At 40.8% G+C, this 17,995-nt stretch overlaps 2 protein-coding genes across 7 annotated transcripts in view; one reads left to right on the top strand and one right to left on the bottom strand.

Annotated features, from left to right (window-relative positions):
* Positions 1–388: 388 nt before the first annotated feature.
* On the top strand, positions 389–1,489 carry LOC139386176 (ATP-sensitive inward rectifier potassium channel 1-like). Its single transcript, XM_071131646.1, has one exon. The coding sequence runs from the start codon at positions 389–391 to the stop codon at positions 1,487–1,489; it is 1,101 nt and encodes a 366-aa protein (XP_070987747.1).
* Positions 1,490–11,425: 9,936 nt separating this feature from the next.
* The window catches only part of LOC139385620 (Friend leukemia integration 1 transcription factor-like), a 65,823-nt gene continuing 59,253 nt past the window's right edge, over positions 11,426–17,995 (bottom strand). For all 6 annotated transcript variants that reach the window (XM_071130832.1, XM_071130836.1, XM_071130833.1 and 3 more), the window contains 4 exons: positions 15,093–15,152; positions 14,483–14,542; positions 14,290–14,337; positions 11,426–14,037 (listed from right to left, as the gene is read on the bottom strand). In XM_071130832.1, coding sequence (XP_070986933.1) covers positions 13,511–14,037; positions 14,290–14,337; positions 14,483–14,542; positions 15,093–15,152 — 695 coding nt within the window. In that variant the 3' untranslated portion in view covers positions 11,426–13,510. The remainder of the gene's footprint in view (positions 14,038–14,289; positions 14,338–14,482; positions 14,543–15,092; positions 15,153–17,995) is intronic.

Raw genomic sequence — 17,995 nt, 5'->3', positions numbered from 1 at the left:
CTTTACGAAAGTTGTGAAGGGCAGCAATTTCATTTGAAGAACAATGATATTGACGGAAAATTACATTATTTATCATTGAATTCTAGTTTATAATTTGTTCCATTCAATTCAAAGCATCCAAGAGTCTTGAACAAAATATGAATATTTAGTCTGCAGTTTTAAGACACCTTGAATTTCATGACTGGTGTACAGGGAGGTATAGGTTACAGGGTCGGATGAAGGTTTATCTTGAAGATTAAACATATTAACGAAAACCTCCAGTGTTCTGTATTAATAGTATCCAGTCTGTATATATCTAACAGTTCTTGGATGACAATGATATTGATTTATTTGTCTGGGTGTGTTAAATAACAAATTGTCCTCTCTAACAGACGACAGGACCTAGAAAATGGTGTTTGGCATCCGGAAGCACATCCAGGACCACCTGGTGGAGCGAAGAATCCGCAGAAGCCGGCTGGTGACCAAAGATGGCCACTGCAACATTGAATTCGGCAATGTGAAGTACGGCAACCACTTTGCCTTCCTCGTGGACTTCTGGACGACCTTCGTAGAGTTCCGCTGGCGCTTTGTCCTCTTCTTCTTCATCGCCTCATTCACCCTGAGCTGGTTCATCTTCAGCCTGCTGTGGTTCTGGGTCGCCCGGAACAACGGGGACCTGACATGGCAGAACCCCCCAAGCAACCACACCCCCTGTATGTGGAACGTCTACGGTCTGACTACGGCCTTCCTCTTCTCCCTGGAGACCCAGACCACAATCGGGTATGGTGTACGCGCTGTCACCCCCAAATGTCCTGGTGCTGTAGCCCTCATCATTATCCAGACTCTCATAGGGGCCCTCATACACTGCTTCATGTGTGGAATCATCGTGTCCAAGATATCCCTCCCTAAGAAAAGGGCCAAGACCATCTCATTCAGTGAGATGGCTGTCATCTGTCCTAAGAAGGACTTCCTTTGCCTTATGATAAGAGTGGCCAACTTACGCAAGACCCTGATGATCGGGAGCCAGATCTACGGCAAGCTGTTGAGGACAACAGTCAAACCCGATGGGGAGACAATCATCATGGACCAGGTGAACATTGAGTTCAGGATGGATGCTGGGAAGGACAACCTCTTCTTTGTGTGCCCTCTCACACTCTACCATGTGATTGACAAGGCTAGCCCTTTTTTTGAGATGGCAGTGGACACTCTCCGTAAGCAGGAGTTTGAGCTGGTGGTCTTTCTGGAGGGTACAGCCGAGACCACCAGCTCAGCCTGCCAGGTCAGGACTTCCTTCATTCCTCAGGAGATCATGTGGGGTTACAACTTCCTACCCATCATCTCCCGCAGCAAAGAGGGCAAGTACAGAGTGGACTTCTCCAACTTCTCCAAGGTAGCGTCCGTTGCCACTGCACACTGTGCCTACTGCTTCCACAACATAATGGGACATCACCTCCCCTCCATTAATGCCATTGACAATGTTGGATTTGAAGTTATTGATATCCTAGAATAATTTAATATAACCAAGATGTGAACTTTTGGATGGCAATATGTGAAGATATTTTTTTATCTTGTAATATTTATATATACAGTAGGGTTTGAAATGATTGACACCCTTTATAAAGATGACCAATATTGACTTTAAAATAATTCATTAAAATACTGAGCTATAATTTATGAAATTATATGATTTTATACTAAGGAAATTGCTCAGAGAAAGAGATTTTGTTTAACAAGTAATACAGTATATTGGGGTCAAAACTATTGACTTCCCTAAGATTCTTATTTATAAAGTAGTCAAAAGTTTAGTATTTGTTTCCATATTCCTAGCACGCAATGACTACATCAAGCTTGTGACTCTACAAACTTGTTGGATGTATTTGCTGTTTGTCTTGGTTGTGTTTCAGATTATTTTGAGCTCAACAGAAATGAATGGTAAATAATGCATTGTGTCATTCTGGAGTGAGTTTTATTGCAAATAAGAATATAATATGCTTCTAAACACTTCTACATTATTGTGAATGGTACCATGATTAGAAATAATCCTGAATATATCATGAAGAATGATGAGCGAGAAAGTTACCCAGGGTCAAAGATCATACCCCTAGACATGCTAACCTCTCACCATTACCATCTTGACCCTCTGACCCTCTACTTTGTTCAATATTATATGCTTTGCAGAGACGTGGCTGTATGACTATGTTCGTAGGACTCTGCTGTTTCTCCTTTCAGCGGCATAGTCGGATGAACGCAGCCTCTGGCAAGTCCAAAGGGAGAGGGGTGTCTCTCTTCAAAAACAACAACTGGTCCTCTGCTTCCAGTGTGAAGGAAATCTTTAGCTTTTGCTCAACTGATATAGAATTCCTCATAGTAAGCTGCAGACCCTTTTATCTACCAAGAGAGTTCTCATCCGTAATCATTACGGCCATATATATTCCTCCACAAGCCAATATCACTCTGAAACTCAACAAACTGTATGAGACCATAAACAAACAAGAAACCGGAGCATCGGCTCTCGGACCAACAAGCTCCGAGACAGCTTCTACCCCCAAGCCATAAAACTGCTAAATAGCCATAAGACTGCTAAATAGTTCATATATAAACTGAGTGTACAAAACATTAGTAACATCTTCCTAATATTGAGTTGCACCCCCTTTTGCCCTCAGAACAGCCAGTACAACCTCAATTCAGTTGTGTCAAGTTGTGATACACACAGGAAACTGTTGAGCGTGAAAAACCCAGCAGCATTGCAGTACTTCTTACACTCAAACCGGTGCGCCTGGCACCTAATACCATACCCCATTCAAAGGCACTTAAATATTTTGTCTTGTCCATTCACTGTCTGAATTGCACACATACAAAATCCATGTCTTATTTTTTTGTCATTTAGCCGACGCTCTTAGCCAGAGTGACTTACAGTAGTGCATACATTTTTCATGCTGGTCCCCTGTGGGTATCGAACCGAGTTCTACCAACTATCTTTAACCTGTCTCCCCTTCATCTACACTGATTGAAGTGGATTTCATAAGTGTCACCAACAAGGGATCATATCTATGTCTATGTCTATGTCATGAAAAGAGCTGGTGGTCCTATTGTTTTGTACATTCAGTGTATACACGAAATACACACACTACACTGACACTGACACTCTCACACGAAGCCCACACACATGCACATACACTACATACATATGCACATAACACACCCACGCATACCGACCACACAAACACAAGCATACACACACACACACTTTGATACTTATATGTTCTGTTCTTTATTTTACTCTTATTATTATATATCCTAATACTTATCCTTCCTTTATGTACATATATACCTCAAATACCTTGTTATTATCTATTCTGATACTTATCCTTCCTTTATGTACTTATCTACCTCAAATACCTTGTTATTATCTATTCTGATACTTATCCTTCCTTTATGTACACACCTACCTCAAATACCTCATACCCCTGCACGTTGATCTGGTACTGTTAATACCTGTATATACTGTAGCTCCATTCTTGTGTATTTTACTCCTCTTGTGTTACTATTTTTTGTTGTATTATTATTTTTGAACTCTGCATCGTTGGGAAGTGCTTGTAAGTAAGTATTTCACGGTTAAGGCTACACCCGTTGTTTTCGGTGCATGTGACAAATATAATTTCATTTGATTTACTCTAACTTGATTGATAGCTTGAAATGGCTTCTTGGTAGCTAGTTATAAAGTTGGGAGATTGGGAACTATAATACATTGCTAGGTGGCTAGTAGTATTACAGAGAAACAACAACAAAAATACACTTATTTTAATCGGACAAATCTGAGGTGACACGTGCACCTATGGGCATGACGTCTAGGTTCATTATTATAGTTATTTCTTTTTGTTGATGTTATTGTTGTTGTAATTATCTCACTTCCCTTTAGCAACATTGGATTTGTCATTCATGCTAATAAAGCTTATCTGAATCTCAATCTCATGTGTCCTTAAGGATATACTCAATCAATCAATCAACTAATCAATCAAATGTATTTATAAAGCCCTTACATCAGCTGATGTCACAAAGTGCTGTAAATAAACCCAGACTAAAACCCCAAACAGCAAGCAATGCAGGTGTAGAAGCACAGTGGCTCGGAAAAACTCCCTAGAAAGGCCAGAACCTAGGAAGAAACCTAGAGAGGAACCAGGCTATGAGGGGTGGCCGGCTGTGCCGGGTGTAGATTATAACAGAACATGGCCAAAATGTTCAAATGTTCATAGATGACCAGCAGGGTCAAATAATGATAGTCACAGTGGTTGTGGAGGGAGCAACAGGTCAGCACCTCAGAAGTAAATGTCAGTTGGCTTTTCATAGCCTATCATTCAGAGTATCTCTACCTCTCCTGCTGTCTCTAGAGAGTTGAAAACAACAGGTCTGGGACAGGTAGCAAGTCCGATGAACAGGTCAGGGTTCCATAGCCGCAGGCAGAACAGTTGAAACTGGAGCAGCAGCACAACCAGGTGGACTTGGGACAGCAAGGAGTCATCAGGCCAGGAAGTCCTGAGGCATGGTCCTAGGGCTCAGGTCCTCCGAGGGAAAGAAAGAAAGAAAGAAAGAAAGAAAGAAAGAAAGAAAGAAAGAAAGAGAGAGAGAGAGAGAGAGAGAGAGAGAGAGAGAGAAAAAGAGAGAAAAAGAGAGAAAAAGAGAGAAAAAGAGAGAGAATTAAAGAGAGCATACTTAAATTCACACAGGACACCGGATAAGACAGGAGAAATACTCCAGATATAACAGACTGACCCTAGCCCCCCGACACAAACTATTGTAGCATAAATACTGGAGGCTGAGACAGGAGGGGTCGGGAGACACTGTGGCCCCGTCCGACGATACCCCCGGACAGGGCCAAACAGGCAGGATATAACTCCACCCACTTTTCCAAAGCACAGCCCCCACACCACTAGAGGGATATCTTCAACCACCAACTTGCCATCCTGAGACAAGGCCAAGTATAGCCCACAAAGATCTCCCCCACGGCACAACCCAAGGGGGGGCGCCAACCCAGACAGGAAGTTCACATCAGTGACTCAAGTGACGCACCCCTCCTAGGGACGGCATGGAAGAACATCAGTAAGCCAGTGACTCAGCCCCTGTAATAACAATAAGTGCCATGGGATCTTTAGTGATCACAGAGAGTCAGGACACCCGTTTAACGTCCCATCCGAAAGACAGCACCCTACAAAGTGCAATGTCATCATTGCCCTGGGTCATTGAGATATTTTTTTAGCCCAGAGGAAAAGGTGCCTCCTACTGGCCCTCCAACACCCCTTCCAGCAGCATCTGGTATCCCAATCAGGAACCGAACAGGAGCAACCCTGCTTAGCTTCAGATGCAAGCCAGCATCAACATGATTTTAAATAGAAGCATAAGGAAACCTTTAGGAAACTTTATGCTGAAGTACTCAAATTCCCACAGAGGAACGTTGTTAACATTCTCAAAATAATTTCAGAACATTACTTGAAATAGAACGATGAGGAAGCGTTATGGGAAGGTCGTATGCAAAACCACACTCTCACCAATCTCTAAGAAACATATGGTTCTCAGAATGTTATGTGCTAGCTGGGTAGTGAGTGTAGACCTATGCATGCACAATATCCTACTGTATGTGGGTTTTTAAATATGTCTGTTGCAAAGGGCATCATATAATTGTGGCAATTTGTGGGCCCAGAATCCCACCCTCACTGAAGCTATATTGTTGTTATGCCCTTTTTAAAATATCCTATTTTCAATGGAAGGGTCTTTAATAGTTTTAGGACAAATGACAGCATCTCAAGATGTAGGCTTAGGCCTGTTCATAAACCCCATGGCCAATGAGAAATTATTATATTTTCTTAGAAGTCTTGAATTAACGTAGCGGACTAAACTCAACTTCATGATGAAGGAAGTTTCTTATAAAACTGATACCAGGCTTTGTGGAATTCAGCTCTGAATACATTGATTTGCCCAAGGTCAATACCAACACCTTAGCCAAAAACATTTCAACTCAGTTTTTCACAATTCCTGACATTTAATCCTAGTAAAAGTTCCCTGACTTAGGTCAGTTAGGATCACCACTTTATTTTAAGAATGTAAAATGTCAGAATAATAGTTGAAAGAATTATTTATTTCAGCTTTTATTTCTTTCATCACATTCCCAGTGGGTCAGAAGTTCGCATTCACTCAATTTGTATTTAGTAGCATTGCCTTTAAATTGTTTAACTTGGGTCAAACGCTTTGGCTAGCCTTCCACAAGCTTCCATGAAGTTGGGTGAATTTTCACCCATTCCTCCTGACAGAGCTGGTGTAACTGAGTCGAGCTTGTAGGCCTCCTTGCTCGCACATGCTTTTTCAGTTCTATAGGATTGAGGTCAGTGCTTGTGATGGTCACTCCAATACCTTGTCTTTGTTGTCCTTAAGCCATTTTGCCACAACTTTGGAAGTATGCTTGGGGTCATTGTCCATTCGGAAGACCCATTTGCGACCAAGCTTCAACTTCCTGACTGATGTCTTGAGATGTTGCTTAAATATATCCACATTATTTTCTTTCCTATGATGCCATCTATTTTGTGAAGTGCACTAGTCCCTCCTGCAGCAAAGCACCCCCACAACATGATGCTGCCACCCCCTTGCTCCACGGTTAGGATGATGTTCTTCGGCTTGCAAGCCCCCCCCCCCCCCCCCCCCCCCCCCCCCCTTTCCTCCAAACATAACGATGGTCATTACGGCCAAACAGTTATATTTTTGTTTCATCAGACCAGAGGACATTTCTCCAAAAAGTACGATCTTTGTCCCCATGTGCAGCTGCAAACAGTAAGCTGCCTTTTTATGGCTGTTTTGGAGCAGTGGCATCTTCCTTGCTGAGCGGCCTTTCAGGTTTTGTTGATATAGGACATGTTTAACTGTGAATGTAGATACTTTTGTACCTGTTTCCTCCAGTGTCTTCACAAGGTCCTTTGCTGTTGTTCTGGGATTGATTTGCACTTTTCCCACCAGAGTACATTCATCGCTAGGAGACAGAATGCATCTCCTTCATGAGCTGTATATACTTGCATACTATTGTTTGTACAGATGAACGTGGTACCTTCAGGCATTTGGAAATTGCTCCCAGGGATGAACCATACTTTTGGAGGTCTACAATTTCCTTTCTGAGGTCTTGGCTGATTTATTTAGATTTTCCCATGATGTCAAGCAAAGAGGCACTGAGTTTGAAGGTAGGCCTTGAAATACACCCACAGGTATACCTCCAATTGATTCAAATTATGTCAATTAGCCTATCAGAAACTTCTATAGCCTTGACATAGTTTTCTGGAATTTTCCAAGCTTTTTAAAGGCACAGTCAATTTAGTGTATGTAAACTTCTGACCCACTGGAATTATGATACAGTGAATTATATGTGAAATAATCTGTCTGTAAACAATTGTTGGAAAAATGACTTGTGTCATTCACAAAGTAGATGTCCTAACCGACTTGCCAAAACTATAGTTTGTTAACAAGAAATTTGTGGAGTGGTTGAAAAACAAGTTTTAATGACTGAAACCTAAGTGTATGTAAACCTCTGACTTCAACTGTATGTTTGTCCTCTCTAGTTTGGGCCCTTTCTTTGATTGCTGAAATCCATTCTTCTTTTTATAAACGTTAAATCAAATACAACCACCGACTGTTTCCTTGTTGAGATTCAATTGGCACATGTGCATTTGAGCTGACTTTGCATCTTAGAGCAACAGCAATGAGAAAACAGTCTGTGTATTTGATTAACGTTTATTGAAAAAGTATTGATTTCAGCAAACAAAGGCACAAACATCAGTACAAGGTAAGCGTTTCCTTAAAAAGAAATTAAGTATTGAGCTTGGGCGAGTTCCACAAAACCTGGTTTCTGCTCCACTCCGTTGGTATTCATCAGAAACTTCCTTCACCATGGAATGTAGTTTAGTCAGCTACCATTAGCATTGTCTTTACATTATGAAGGAAACTAAATGAAAAACATCTCTTTTAAACAATATCACACTGTTGTATAGGCTACTGAATAGCAAACTGTGCCTTCATTTAAAAACAACAACATTTGTGTTATTTCTCAACCAACCTGAAATGTCATCACAGTGACAGCATTTTGAGACACAAGACCTGAATATGCTTTCCTACCAAATTGGCTACTGAACTTGAAGACAATTCTGTCCATTACTAAATGGTCCTTGCTATCCGGGATCCTTGAGACGTGCCTACCTCATTGAAGTTGAAATGTAAAATTGTAATTGTTAAGGTTAGGTTCAGGTAAGGGTTATGGTTCAGGTTAGGGTTAGGGTAATAGTTACGGTTAGAGTTAGTTAGAGTTTAGGATAGGGTCGTTCCAAGGATCCACACTAGCACTGACAAAACAAAAGAAGATTTTTGTATGTTTATATGAATATTGCTAGCAACAAAATAATAAGCTAATTTGAAATTACCTACAGCAGAAAATAGAATATCTTATTTCTAATGATGTCAACTTTATTTCTCAACTCCTAATATTGAGCAAATTACACTCATTGGCGCTCATTACACTCACTGGAGTGTCTGACATAGCCTTTGAAAAAGCACCCGCACGGACGGGTCACACAAGTGCCACTGGCTGCTGCTAAGCATTTTTGCCAACACATGGCTCACCTTTGTTTAACCAGCTAAACAGCTGCTTTTAGCTAAATGTCTTTAGAGTTACTTTTTGTTCTATCAAATATATACATTTTAAAATGTTGGTTACTTCTAACGGCCAATATACAGTGCCTTGCGAAAGTATTCGGCCCCCTTGAACTTTGCAACCTTTTGCCACATTTCAGGCTTCAAACATAAAGATATAAAACTGTCTTTTTTTGTGAAGAATCAACAACAAGTGGGACACAATCATGAAGTGGAACGACATTTATTGGATATTTCAAACTTTTTTAACAAATCAAAAACTGAAAAATTGGGCGTGCAAAATTATTCAGCCCCCTTAAGTTAATACTTTGTAGCGCCACCTTTTGCTGCGATTACAGCTGTAAGTCGCTTGGGGTATGTCTAAATCAGTTTTGCACATCGAGAGACTGAAATTTTTTCCCATTCCTCCTTGCAAAACAGCTCGAGCTAAGTGAGGTTGGATGGAGAGCATTTGTGAACAGCAGTTTTCAGTTCTTTCCACAGATTCTCGATTGGATTCCGGTCTGGACTTTGACTTGGCCATTCTAACACCTGGATATGTTTATTTTTGAACCATTCCATTGTAGATTTTGCTTTATGTTTTGGATCATTGTCTTGTTGGAAGACAAATCTCCGTCCCAGTCTCAGGTCTTTTGCAGACTCCATCAGGTTTTCTTCCAGAATGGTCCTGTATTTGGCTCCATCCATCTTCCCATCAATTTTAACCATCTTCCCTGTCCCTGCTGAAGAAAAGCAGGCCCAAACCATGATGCTGCCACCACCATGTTTGACAGTGGGGATGGTGTGTTCAGGGTGATGAGCTGTGTTGCTTTTACGCCAAACATAACGTTTTGCATTGTTGCCAAAAAGTTCAATTTTGGTTTCATCTGACCAGAGCACCTTCTTCCACATGTTTGGTGTGTCTCCCAGGTGGCTTGTGGCAAACTTTAAACAACACTTTTTATGGATATCTTTAAGAAATGGCTTTCTTCTTGCCACTCTTCCATAAAGGCCAGATTTGTGCAATATACGACTGGTTGTTGTCCTTTGGACAGAGTCTCCCACCTCAGCTGTAGATCTCTGCATTTCATCCAGAGTGATCATGGGCCTCTTGGCTGCATCTCTGATCAGTCTTCTCCTTGTATGAGCTGAAAGTTTAGAGGGACGGCCAGGTCTTGGTAGATTTGCAGTGGTCTGATACTCCTTCCATTTCAATATTATCGCTTGCACAGTGCTCCTTGGGATGTTTAAAGCTTGGGAAATCTTTTTGTATCCAAATCCGGCTTTAAACTTCTTCACAACAGTATCTCGGACCTGCCTGGTGTGTTCCTTGTTCTTCATGATGCTCTCTGCGCTTTTCACGGACCTCTGAGACTATCACAGTGCAGGTGCATTTATACGGAGACTTGATTACACACAGGTGGATTGTATTTATCATCATTAGTCATTTAGGTCAACATTGGATCATTCAGAGATCCTCACTGAACTTCTGGAGAGAGTTTGCTGCACTGAAAGTAAAGGGGCTGAATAATTTTGCACGCCCAATTTTTCAGTTTTTGATTTGTTAAAAAAGTTTGAAATATCCAATAAATGTCGTTCCACTTCATGATTGTGTCCCACTTGTTGTTGATTCTTCACAAAAAAATACAGTTTTATATCTTTATGTTTGAAGCCTGAAATGTGGCAAAGGTCACAAAGTTCAAGGGGGCCGAATACTTTCGCAAGGCACTGTAATTCACCTGATGATCAGACAGGACATGTGGAACAAATTACATTTCTTAACATATGATGGAGGTCCCTGGGTCACCGGTTTGTCACGGCACAGGTCCCTGGGCAAGACAAGGTTGAAGACTTCCGATCTAGGGTGGTTTACACGGTGAAGTGGTCCCCCGCAATGGCCAATACTAGCCACATGGTGGCGACAGTGAATCGCTTTTTCCCCTGTGGTGATGTGCATGACTGCCATTGTTGATTTTAAAGGTGGTATGGGATGGATGTGATGGATGTGACCTTCTCTGTTGAATGGCATACAATCACTTTTTTATCACGCCCAGGCTATTTCACAACCTTTTAAATCCACGCAGAAAATCAAAGCTTTTAAATCCATGCAGAAAATCAAAGCTTTCAAATCCACACAGAAAATCAAAGCTTTCAATGGACATCACATTAAACATTTCATATGAACCATATTGCCTGATGAGACCTGTGTTACTTAACCGACCCTACATGATACATCGATAAATTAAATTGATAGTATAGGATAGGAAAGTGTTTTTCTCCCCTCTCTCCCTCTCTCTCTCTCACACACATGCACGCGCACACACACCGACAACCCATGCTGTTATTTTGTACGACTCCATTGTGCGTAGGCTTGGCAGTATAATGAATACATTACTGTAAATAACGCAGTTACCATTAACAGAGACCTGACATCATCTATGATAACAAGAGGACAAAGCCCCCCCCCCCCCCCCCCCCCCCCCCCAGCTAACAGGTACTGTAGGACACTGGGTTGATGGTTGGTGTCATTATTCTTAACATCAGAGAAACCCATAAAGTATTTCCTGTGTCTCTTCTCCAGAGGAAATGTATTTTCCCCACAAATCATTTTTTTAACACTGAAAATCTAAAAATGAATGAAATTGGGTTATAGTCCGGTTGAAATGGCTAGTAATGATGATTAAGTATTGATTGAAACAGAGCTACACTATGAATTTCATGTTGTAACTTTGCCTAATAGCTAAAGAGCACTATTCTACTTTCTGGCAGACAATGGACCAAGAGAAGTAAATCTGTTCAGAAGTAAAAACTTTTATTTTGTCCCCCCCAAAAATCCTATTTCAAAAGGTATTACTTAATACATTCCAGGAATTACAACAATAATAAAATGGTTAATTGCAAAATTACATAATATTTATATATTTAATATCCAAAATACATTGCATATATGAAGTAACAGTTTCCTTTTATTGAACATTACTATTTATGAGAGGTGGGCGTAAAGGGTACATTTTTGATGATTACCTTCATGTTAAATTGAACAAATTCCCTTTAGTTCAAACCACTAAACCAATGGAGATTCAAGAGATGCTTCCTGTGAATATTAGGGCTGTCTGCACTCATTTGTATAATATACCTGGCCATTTTAAAGGCACAGACAAAAGCTGCCAATTTCTGGGCGGTTGGCTTAATGGTATGAGACATGGAAAGTGTTGTTGGCCTATTTTAGAATTAAAAGCAACCATAATCATGGTATATACAGAATAACAGATTGACTATAAGTATAGGATTATGATTCAAGCAGGCATTTGTGGTATTTGATAATAACTAGAACAAATCTTGTGTTCACTAATTTAAAAAATGTAAAAAATAAAAAAGGTAAAAATGTATTGCCCAAATGTACAGATATAAAACGTTTAAAAATGTTGAACATACTACATATCAGTAACGGACTTTTAAAAAATTGCATTTTTGACCGAGGTCAACTCGTATTAATTCTCTTGACTTTTTAAAACTGTGTCACATATGAAAATAACTCTGCATAATTTATACAGTAAGTTGCTTTAATGCCTAGTTGACCGATTTTCACAAAACAATAAAAAATATGTCTGACAAACGCACAGCGTTCGCGAATCTGAGGATTTCTCTGTTTTCATCCTTTCTTACTTTACTGGTTTTGTTCTTTATTTAGTAAACCATTTATTTTCAAGAAGTACTGAGACAAAAGTCCAGATTCAGCTGTTTAAATACACTTGTTTCTTTCATACAACAAACTTTAACCATCTGAAAATGCGCGTTTTAAAATGGCAGTGCTGTATGAATGCACAGAGACAGTTAGGTGAGGGTTGACATGACACGACATAGTGCTGTGGTAAGTCACTCTGTGTCGACACTTGACTGGCCTGGACAGAAGAGGGAGAGACCACCGTGAGACACGTAGCTCTTCTAGAAACAACTGTGATTGTCAAATTGATGATGTGTTCCATGGACCAGAGGGCATTCACATTAATAATGACTTATATCCTGGAATGGAAAGAACCAATGGCTGAAGAGGACAAACATAGTTACTGTAACAACAGTTAACTGGTGTGTGGCCCCCTGAAAACATAGCTACAGTGCTTCACATCCAACTCTGGTCTCCAACTCGCCTACTTCCAGTTTGGAGGATAAGTTAAGTGTGAATCAATGGCATATTCCAGTTGCCAATATTTCATTTTCATTCAGTGCTGAGAAGTCCTTTTCTTTGGAGCCCTACCTCCACAGTTCTAGATGAACACAGTTCCATACATAAAGAGTTGCAGACGGACTGACAAACTGATAACAGAACATCAGGCAGACAGACATGATGTGGATCTGAGACCCCAGAGACGGAAACGAGGAACAAGGCAGGAGTTTCACTGTATGAGAAAAATGTAAATTGAGTCCCATAGAGAATGGGTCCATGTCTGTGATCAGGCACATAGTAGGTATGAGAGCCTCTATGGTCTCTTGATAAGGCTGCGTCTGTGTGGGTAACCGTGTCCAGATTTTGGGGGCACTCTGAACTGGCCCATGGGTGCAGCTTTCAGGGGACAGAAAGGCAGAAAAAACACAGACGCACTGTTACGCACATCAACAAAAGAAAACAAACATGGAAACAGTATTGTCTTGTAAATAAGTAGTATTCCATTTGGATCACAGCATCCAGTTTTTTTTTTATACTTCATTTAGCGTCCTTCATTTTGCAAGTTAAGAGCAGACTTTGGGTGGAGGCGGAGAATCCCCCTTTCTCTCGGTCTTAGTTTAATTTCCTTGCGAGAGTGCAGGTCAGCCCTGGTGTGGTTCGTTTTGGGGAGAGGAGGGGAGGTTGGGGGAAGATGTCACGGTGCAGTGGGGTTTAGTAGTAACTGCCCAGGTGGGAGGGCACGTGGGAGTTAGGGTGGCGGGGGACGCTGTGGTTGGGGTAGATGCCCCCTGGGGAGCTCCAGTATGGAGCGGTGGGTCCAAAGAAGTTAGAAGAGGTGACGGGCATGGAGGGAGGGTGTGGGGACACGAAGTTGACCTTCTGCTGGTGGGCATGGTAAGAGGGCACGTATGCCAGGTCCGAGGGGTATTTGTACATGGAGGACTCGGTGGGGTGAGGCTGCAGGGCCTGAGCGATACCGTGGAAGTCAAACTTGTAGGCGTAGCGCTTGCCGTGCACCTTGGTCATGATGTTCTTGTCGTAGTAGTAGCGCAGGGCGCGGCTCAGCTTGTCGTAGTTCATGTTGGGCTTGCTCTTCCTCTCGCCCCAGCGCCTCGCCACCTCGTCAGGGTCAGTCATCTTGAACTCTCCGTTGGTGCCCTCCCAGGTGATGCAGCCGGCATTGGCGCTGTCTGACAGGAGCTCCAGCAGGAACTGCCACAGCTGGATCTGTCCTGAACCTGACCAGGACACACACAGGTCAAATCAACAGCTGTTCTATAACTGAACACCTAACAGCCAGTTGATCAAAGACCCATAACTCATTATGTACTTCCTGAATACTGCAATAAAGTAGAATTCCAACAATTCTCAGCAGATAAAAATGTCAATATTAAAGAGCAATACACAGGGGCCATAATGAAGCAATGTATGTTGGGAAATGTAGTTTACATTGAATATATGATTGATCTCATTCATTCTCTCGTACCTACCTGGGTTGGCCAGTCGACTGCTGGTGGGCCCCAGGATCTGGTAAGGATCTGTGGAGAGAGAGAGAGGTCTGTTAGTCTGCATCTATAACTATACATTAGGTTGACACTCATCCCAATGAGATGGGTGTAACCCACTGTCTTAGGTGGAGTGCACACACATGATGGAAGGAATGAGCAGGGTGAAATACATTACCTGGCTGAGGTCTGGGCTGTTCAGTGGACTTGGACACGTTCTGTGTGACCACCGGCGAGCCTGAAGAGGGAGGGGTTGGGAGGGGAAAGAAACAGGAGGAAAGAAAGCCAGTTGGGCGGTCATGGATAAACCACGGTACACATCTTAACGGCACGTCAGCCCCGTTCCAAAGAAAACAGGGCAGTAACTGGTGGCTAGGGTAAGTGCTTAAAGTTCCCAGAATTCAGGGTTTGACGACTGAGGATTTAATCATTGCGTGCTTGGGTTGAGAGTGGGCTCTCACAAATTGCTCTATGAAACTTTGAGCTTTGGGGCGGAAGGTAGCCTAGTGGGGAGGCAGGTAGCCTAGTGGGGAGGCAGGTAGCCTAGTGGTTAGAGTATTGGGCCTGTAACCGAAAGGTTGGTGGATCAAATCCCCTTGGTCAAAATCTGTCGTTCTGCACCTGAACAAGGCAGTTAACCCAGGCTGTCATTGTTAATAAGAATTTGTTCTTAACTGACTTGCCTAGTTAAATAAAGGTTCAAAAAAGAATATGATGGGTAGGACCATATATTAATTCCTTGTGTGGTTAGTCTTTCTGCGACTCAGTAGAGTAAAGAGTATGTTCACCTTTTCCATTGTGCATGTTGTTCGACCATCCAGTCCGCCGTACAGCATCATATGATGGGTCTGAGAAGCAGAGAGAGAGAGAGAGAGATTTGTCAATTTACTGCACTTCCTAACATTTAATATTGGACTATTTCATTTATTTCTCCTATAGACGGGTTGGCTGACATCGTCACGAAAATGATGCATAAGCATCGATGAGGCAGAAGGCCGTGTGGTGTTATGATTCTGAACCGTCAGATAGCTAGCAACAATTACAAGAGGCTGCCATGTATTTATGTTTCCAATAAACATTGGAGGTGAAAATAGTTTACATGTTGTCAAAAATCTAAACCAACCCCTGACTGTTTTGCCCCATAGTTGTGCACACATCGGTTTTGTTGCTAAACAACCAGCAGCCTATACACGAGTGGGAAATAAACTGATTCTAACTCGACGACAGGAACCCTCCACCTCATCTCATAATATACACTAGTCCTGAATTAAAAGGGGTAGTGGCTCTTTTCGATATGTGGCTGTGTATGTTCTTGACTGTGCTCTCTGCCTCCCCATCTGCAAGCAAACCCATCTCAGGAACACAACTTGGCTTTATACGAGCAACGAGATTGTCACAGAAAAAAGGCAGGGAAATGATGCCAAGAGCCGGCTATAAAAAGGTTTGCCTGCCTATCCAAGCCTGTCCGAGAAACCATGTGCAGCAGGATATCTGGCCCAGGTAATGTGGGTTTATCTGGCATGCAACTATGTCTCAAAACTAGAGGAACCAACAAGATGTCTTCGATAAAAGGACCGTTTCATGAGCAGGTTGCACCATGGTGACCACAAACAGGAGGGGAACATACACACATACAGACACACAAACAGGAGGGGAACATACACACATATAGGAGGGGAACTTACACACATACAGACACACAAACAGGAGGAGAACATACACACATACAGACACACAAACAGGAGGGGAACATACACACATACAGACACACAACAGACAGATAGACATCCTAGAAATGGATGATTGTAAAATGCTGCAAAAGTAACTGAGTTGGAAAGAATTGCCCCACGTTTGCGTGGTTCACAACTGACTGAATGTGGTCTGGGAAGCTGGATTGATACCAGATGTAATCAGTCTCCTTGACATGTGCAGATATAAAAAAGGATGTATATTTTCTCCATCAAGGCATCAAAAGCAGTACTGCACATTCTAAATTGAAAGTAGATACAATTTAATCTTCATTTGACTGGCAATGACTGTAGCACCCCTGACAGTTATCTTTGTTACCGGCTAAGACTGTACCACATGCAGAGAGTCACTAGACAAGAGGACATATAACAGCCAGTGAAGCAAGACACACATCTAACCAACGTAATGTCCTACTAATATGACATATAGCTGATATAATGTCCTACTAATGTTACATATAACTGATATAATGTACTACTAATGTTAAATATAGCTGATATAATGTACTACTAATGTTACATATAGCTGATATAATGTCCTACTAATGTTACATATAGCTGATATAATGTACTACTAATGTTACATATAGCTGATATAATGTCCTACTAATATTAAATATAGCTGATATAATGTATACTAATGTTACATATAACTGATATAATGTACTACTAATGTTACATATAACTGATATAATGCCCTACTAATATGACATATAGCTGATATAATGTACTACTAATGTTACATATAGCTGATATAATGTCCTACTAATGTTACATATAGCTGATATAATGTACTACTAATGTTACATATAGCTGATATAATGTACTACTAATGTTACATATAGCTGATATAATGTACTACTAATATTAAATATAGCTGATATAATGTCCTACTAATATGACATATAGCTGATATAATGTCCTACTAATGTTACATATAGCTGATATAATGTACTACTAATATGACATATAGCTGATATAATGTACTACTAATGTTACATATAGCTGATATAATGTCCTACTAATATGACATATAGCTGATATAATGTACTACTAATGTTACATATAGCTGATATAATGTCCTACTAATATGACATATAACTGATATAATGTACTACTAATATGACATATAACTGATATAATGTACTACTAATATGACATATAACTGATATAATGCCCTACTAATATGACACATAGCTGATATAATGCCCTACTAATATGACATATAGCTGATATAATGTACTACTAATATGACATATAACTGATATAATGCCCTACTAATATGACACATAGCTGATATAATGTACTACTAATATGACATATAACTGATATAATGTCCTACTAATGTGGCTCCCTCTGACTCATCTAGAACTGGTTGAGATCCATGTCATGACCTCTCTAAACATTATCCAACACTGCCCTCTTTTGGTCAGAAGCATGCTGCTCTTATATAACAAACATTTGGAAATGCAGACCTTCCACTGGTTTACTTCAACCAACATTGAATAAATCAAAATGCACATTCACTTTAGTGTTGAGTACTTCTCCACCACAAACTTGATTCAAAGCAGTAATAGAAAAAAACACTCTGGCTTTCTAGAAGGCAATATAACTAGAAAGTGTTTTATTGTCTCTCATAAATTATAAATTTACAATGAAAATTGGAAAACATTTCGTATTCAATCACATCTCGGAACACTTTCACAGGATGTTATTTAAACGTATTGCCTTGTACTCATGTGTGTTTGTGCTTTATAAAAGTATTGGATGAAATACCACAGTGTGCCATCGCAGCAGCAAGATGTGTGACCTGTTGCCACAAGAAAAGGGCAACCGGTGAAGAACAAACACCACTGTAAAAACAACCTATATTTATGTTCATTTATTTTCCCTTTTGTAATTTAACTATTTGCACATAATATGACATTTGTAATGTCTTTGTT

This window comes from Oncorhynchus clarkii, chromosome 27 (assembly GCF_045791955.1).
Source record: "Oncorhynchus clarkii lewisi isolate Uvic-CL-2024 chromosome 27, UVic_Ocla_1.0, whole genome shotgun sequence".
In the NCBI taxonomy this organism is placed as follows: Eukaryota; Metazoa; Chordata; class Actinopteri; order Salmoniformes; family Salmonidae; genus Oncorhynchus; species Oncorhynchus clarkii.
This window is presented reverse-complemented; position numbering and strand designations above follow the sequence as displayed.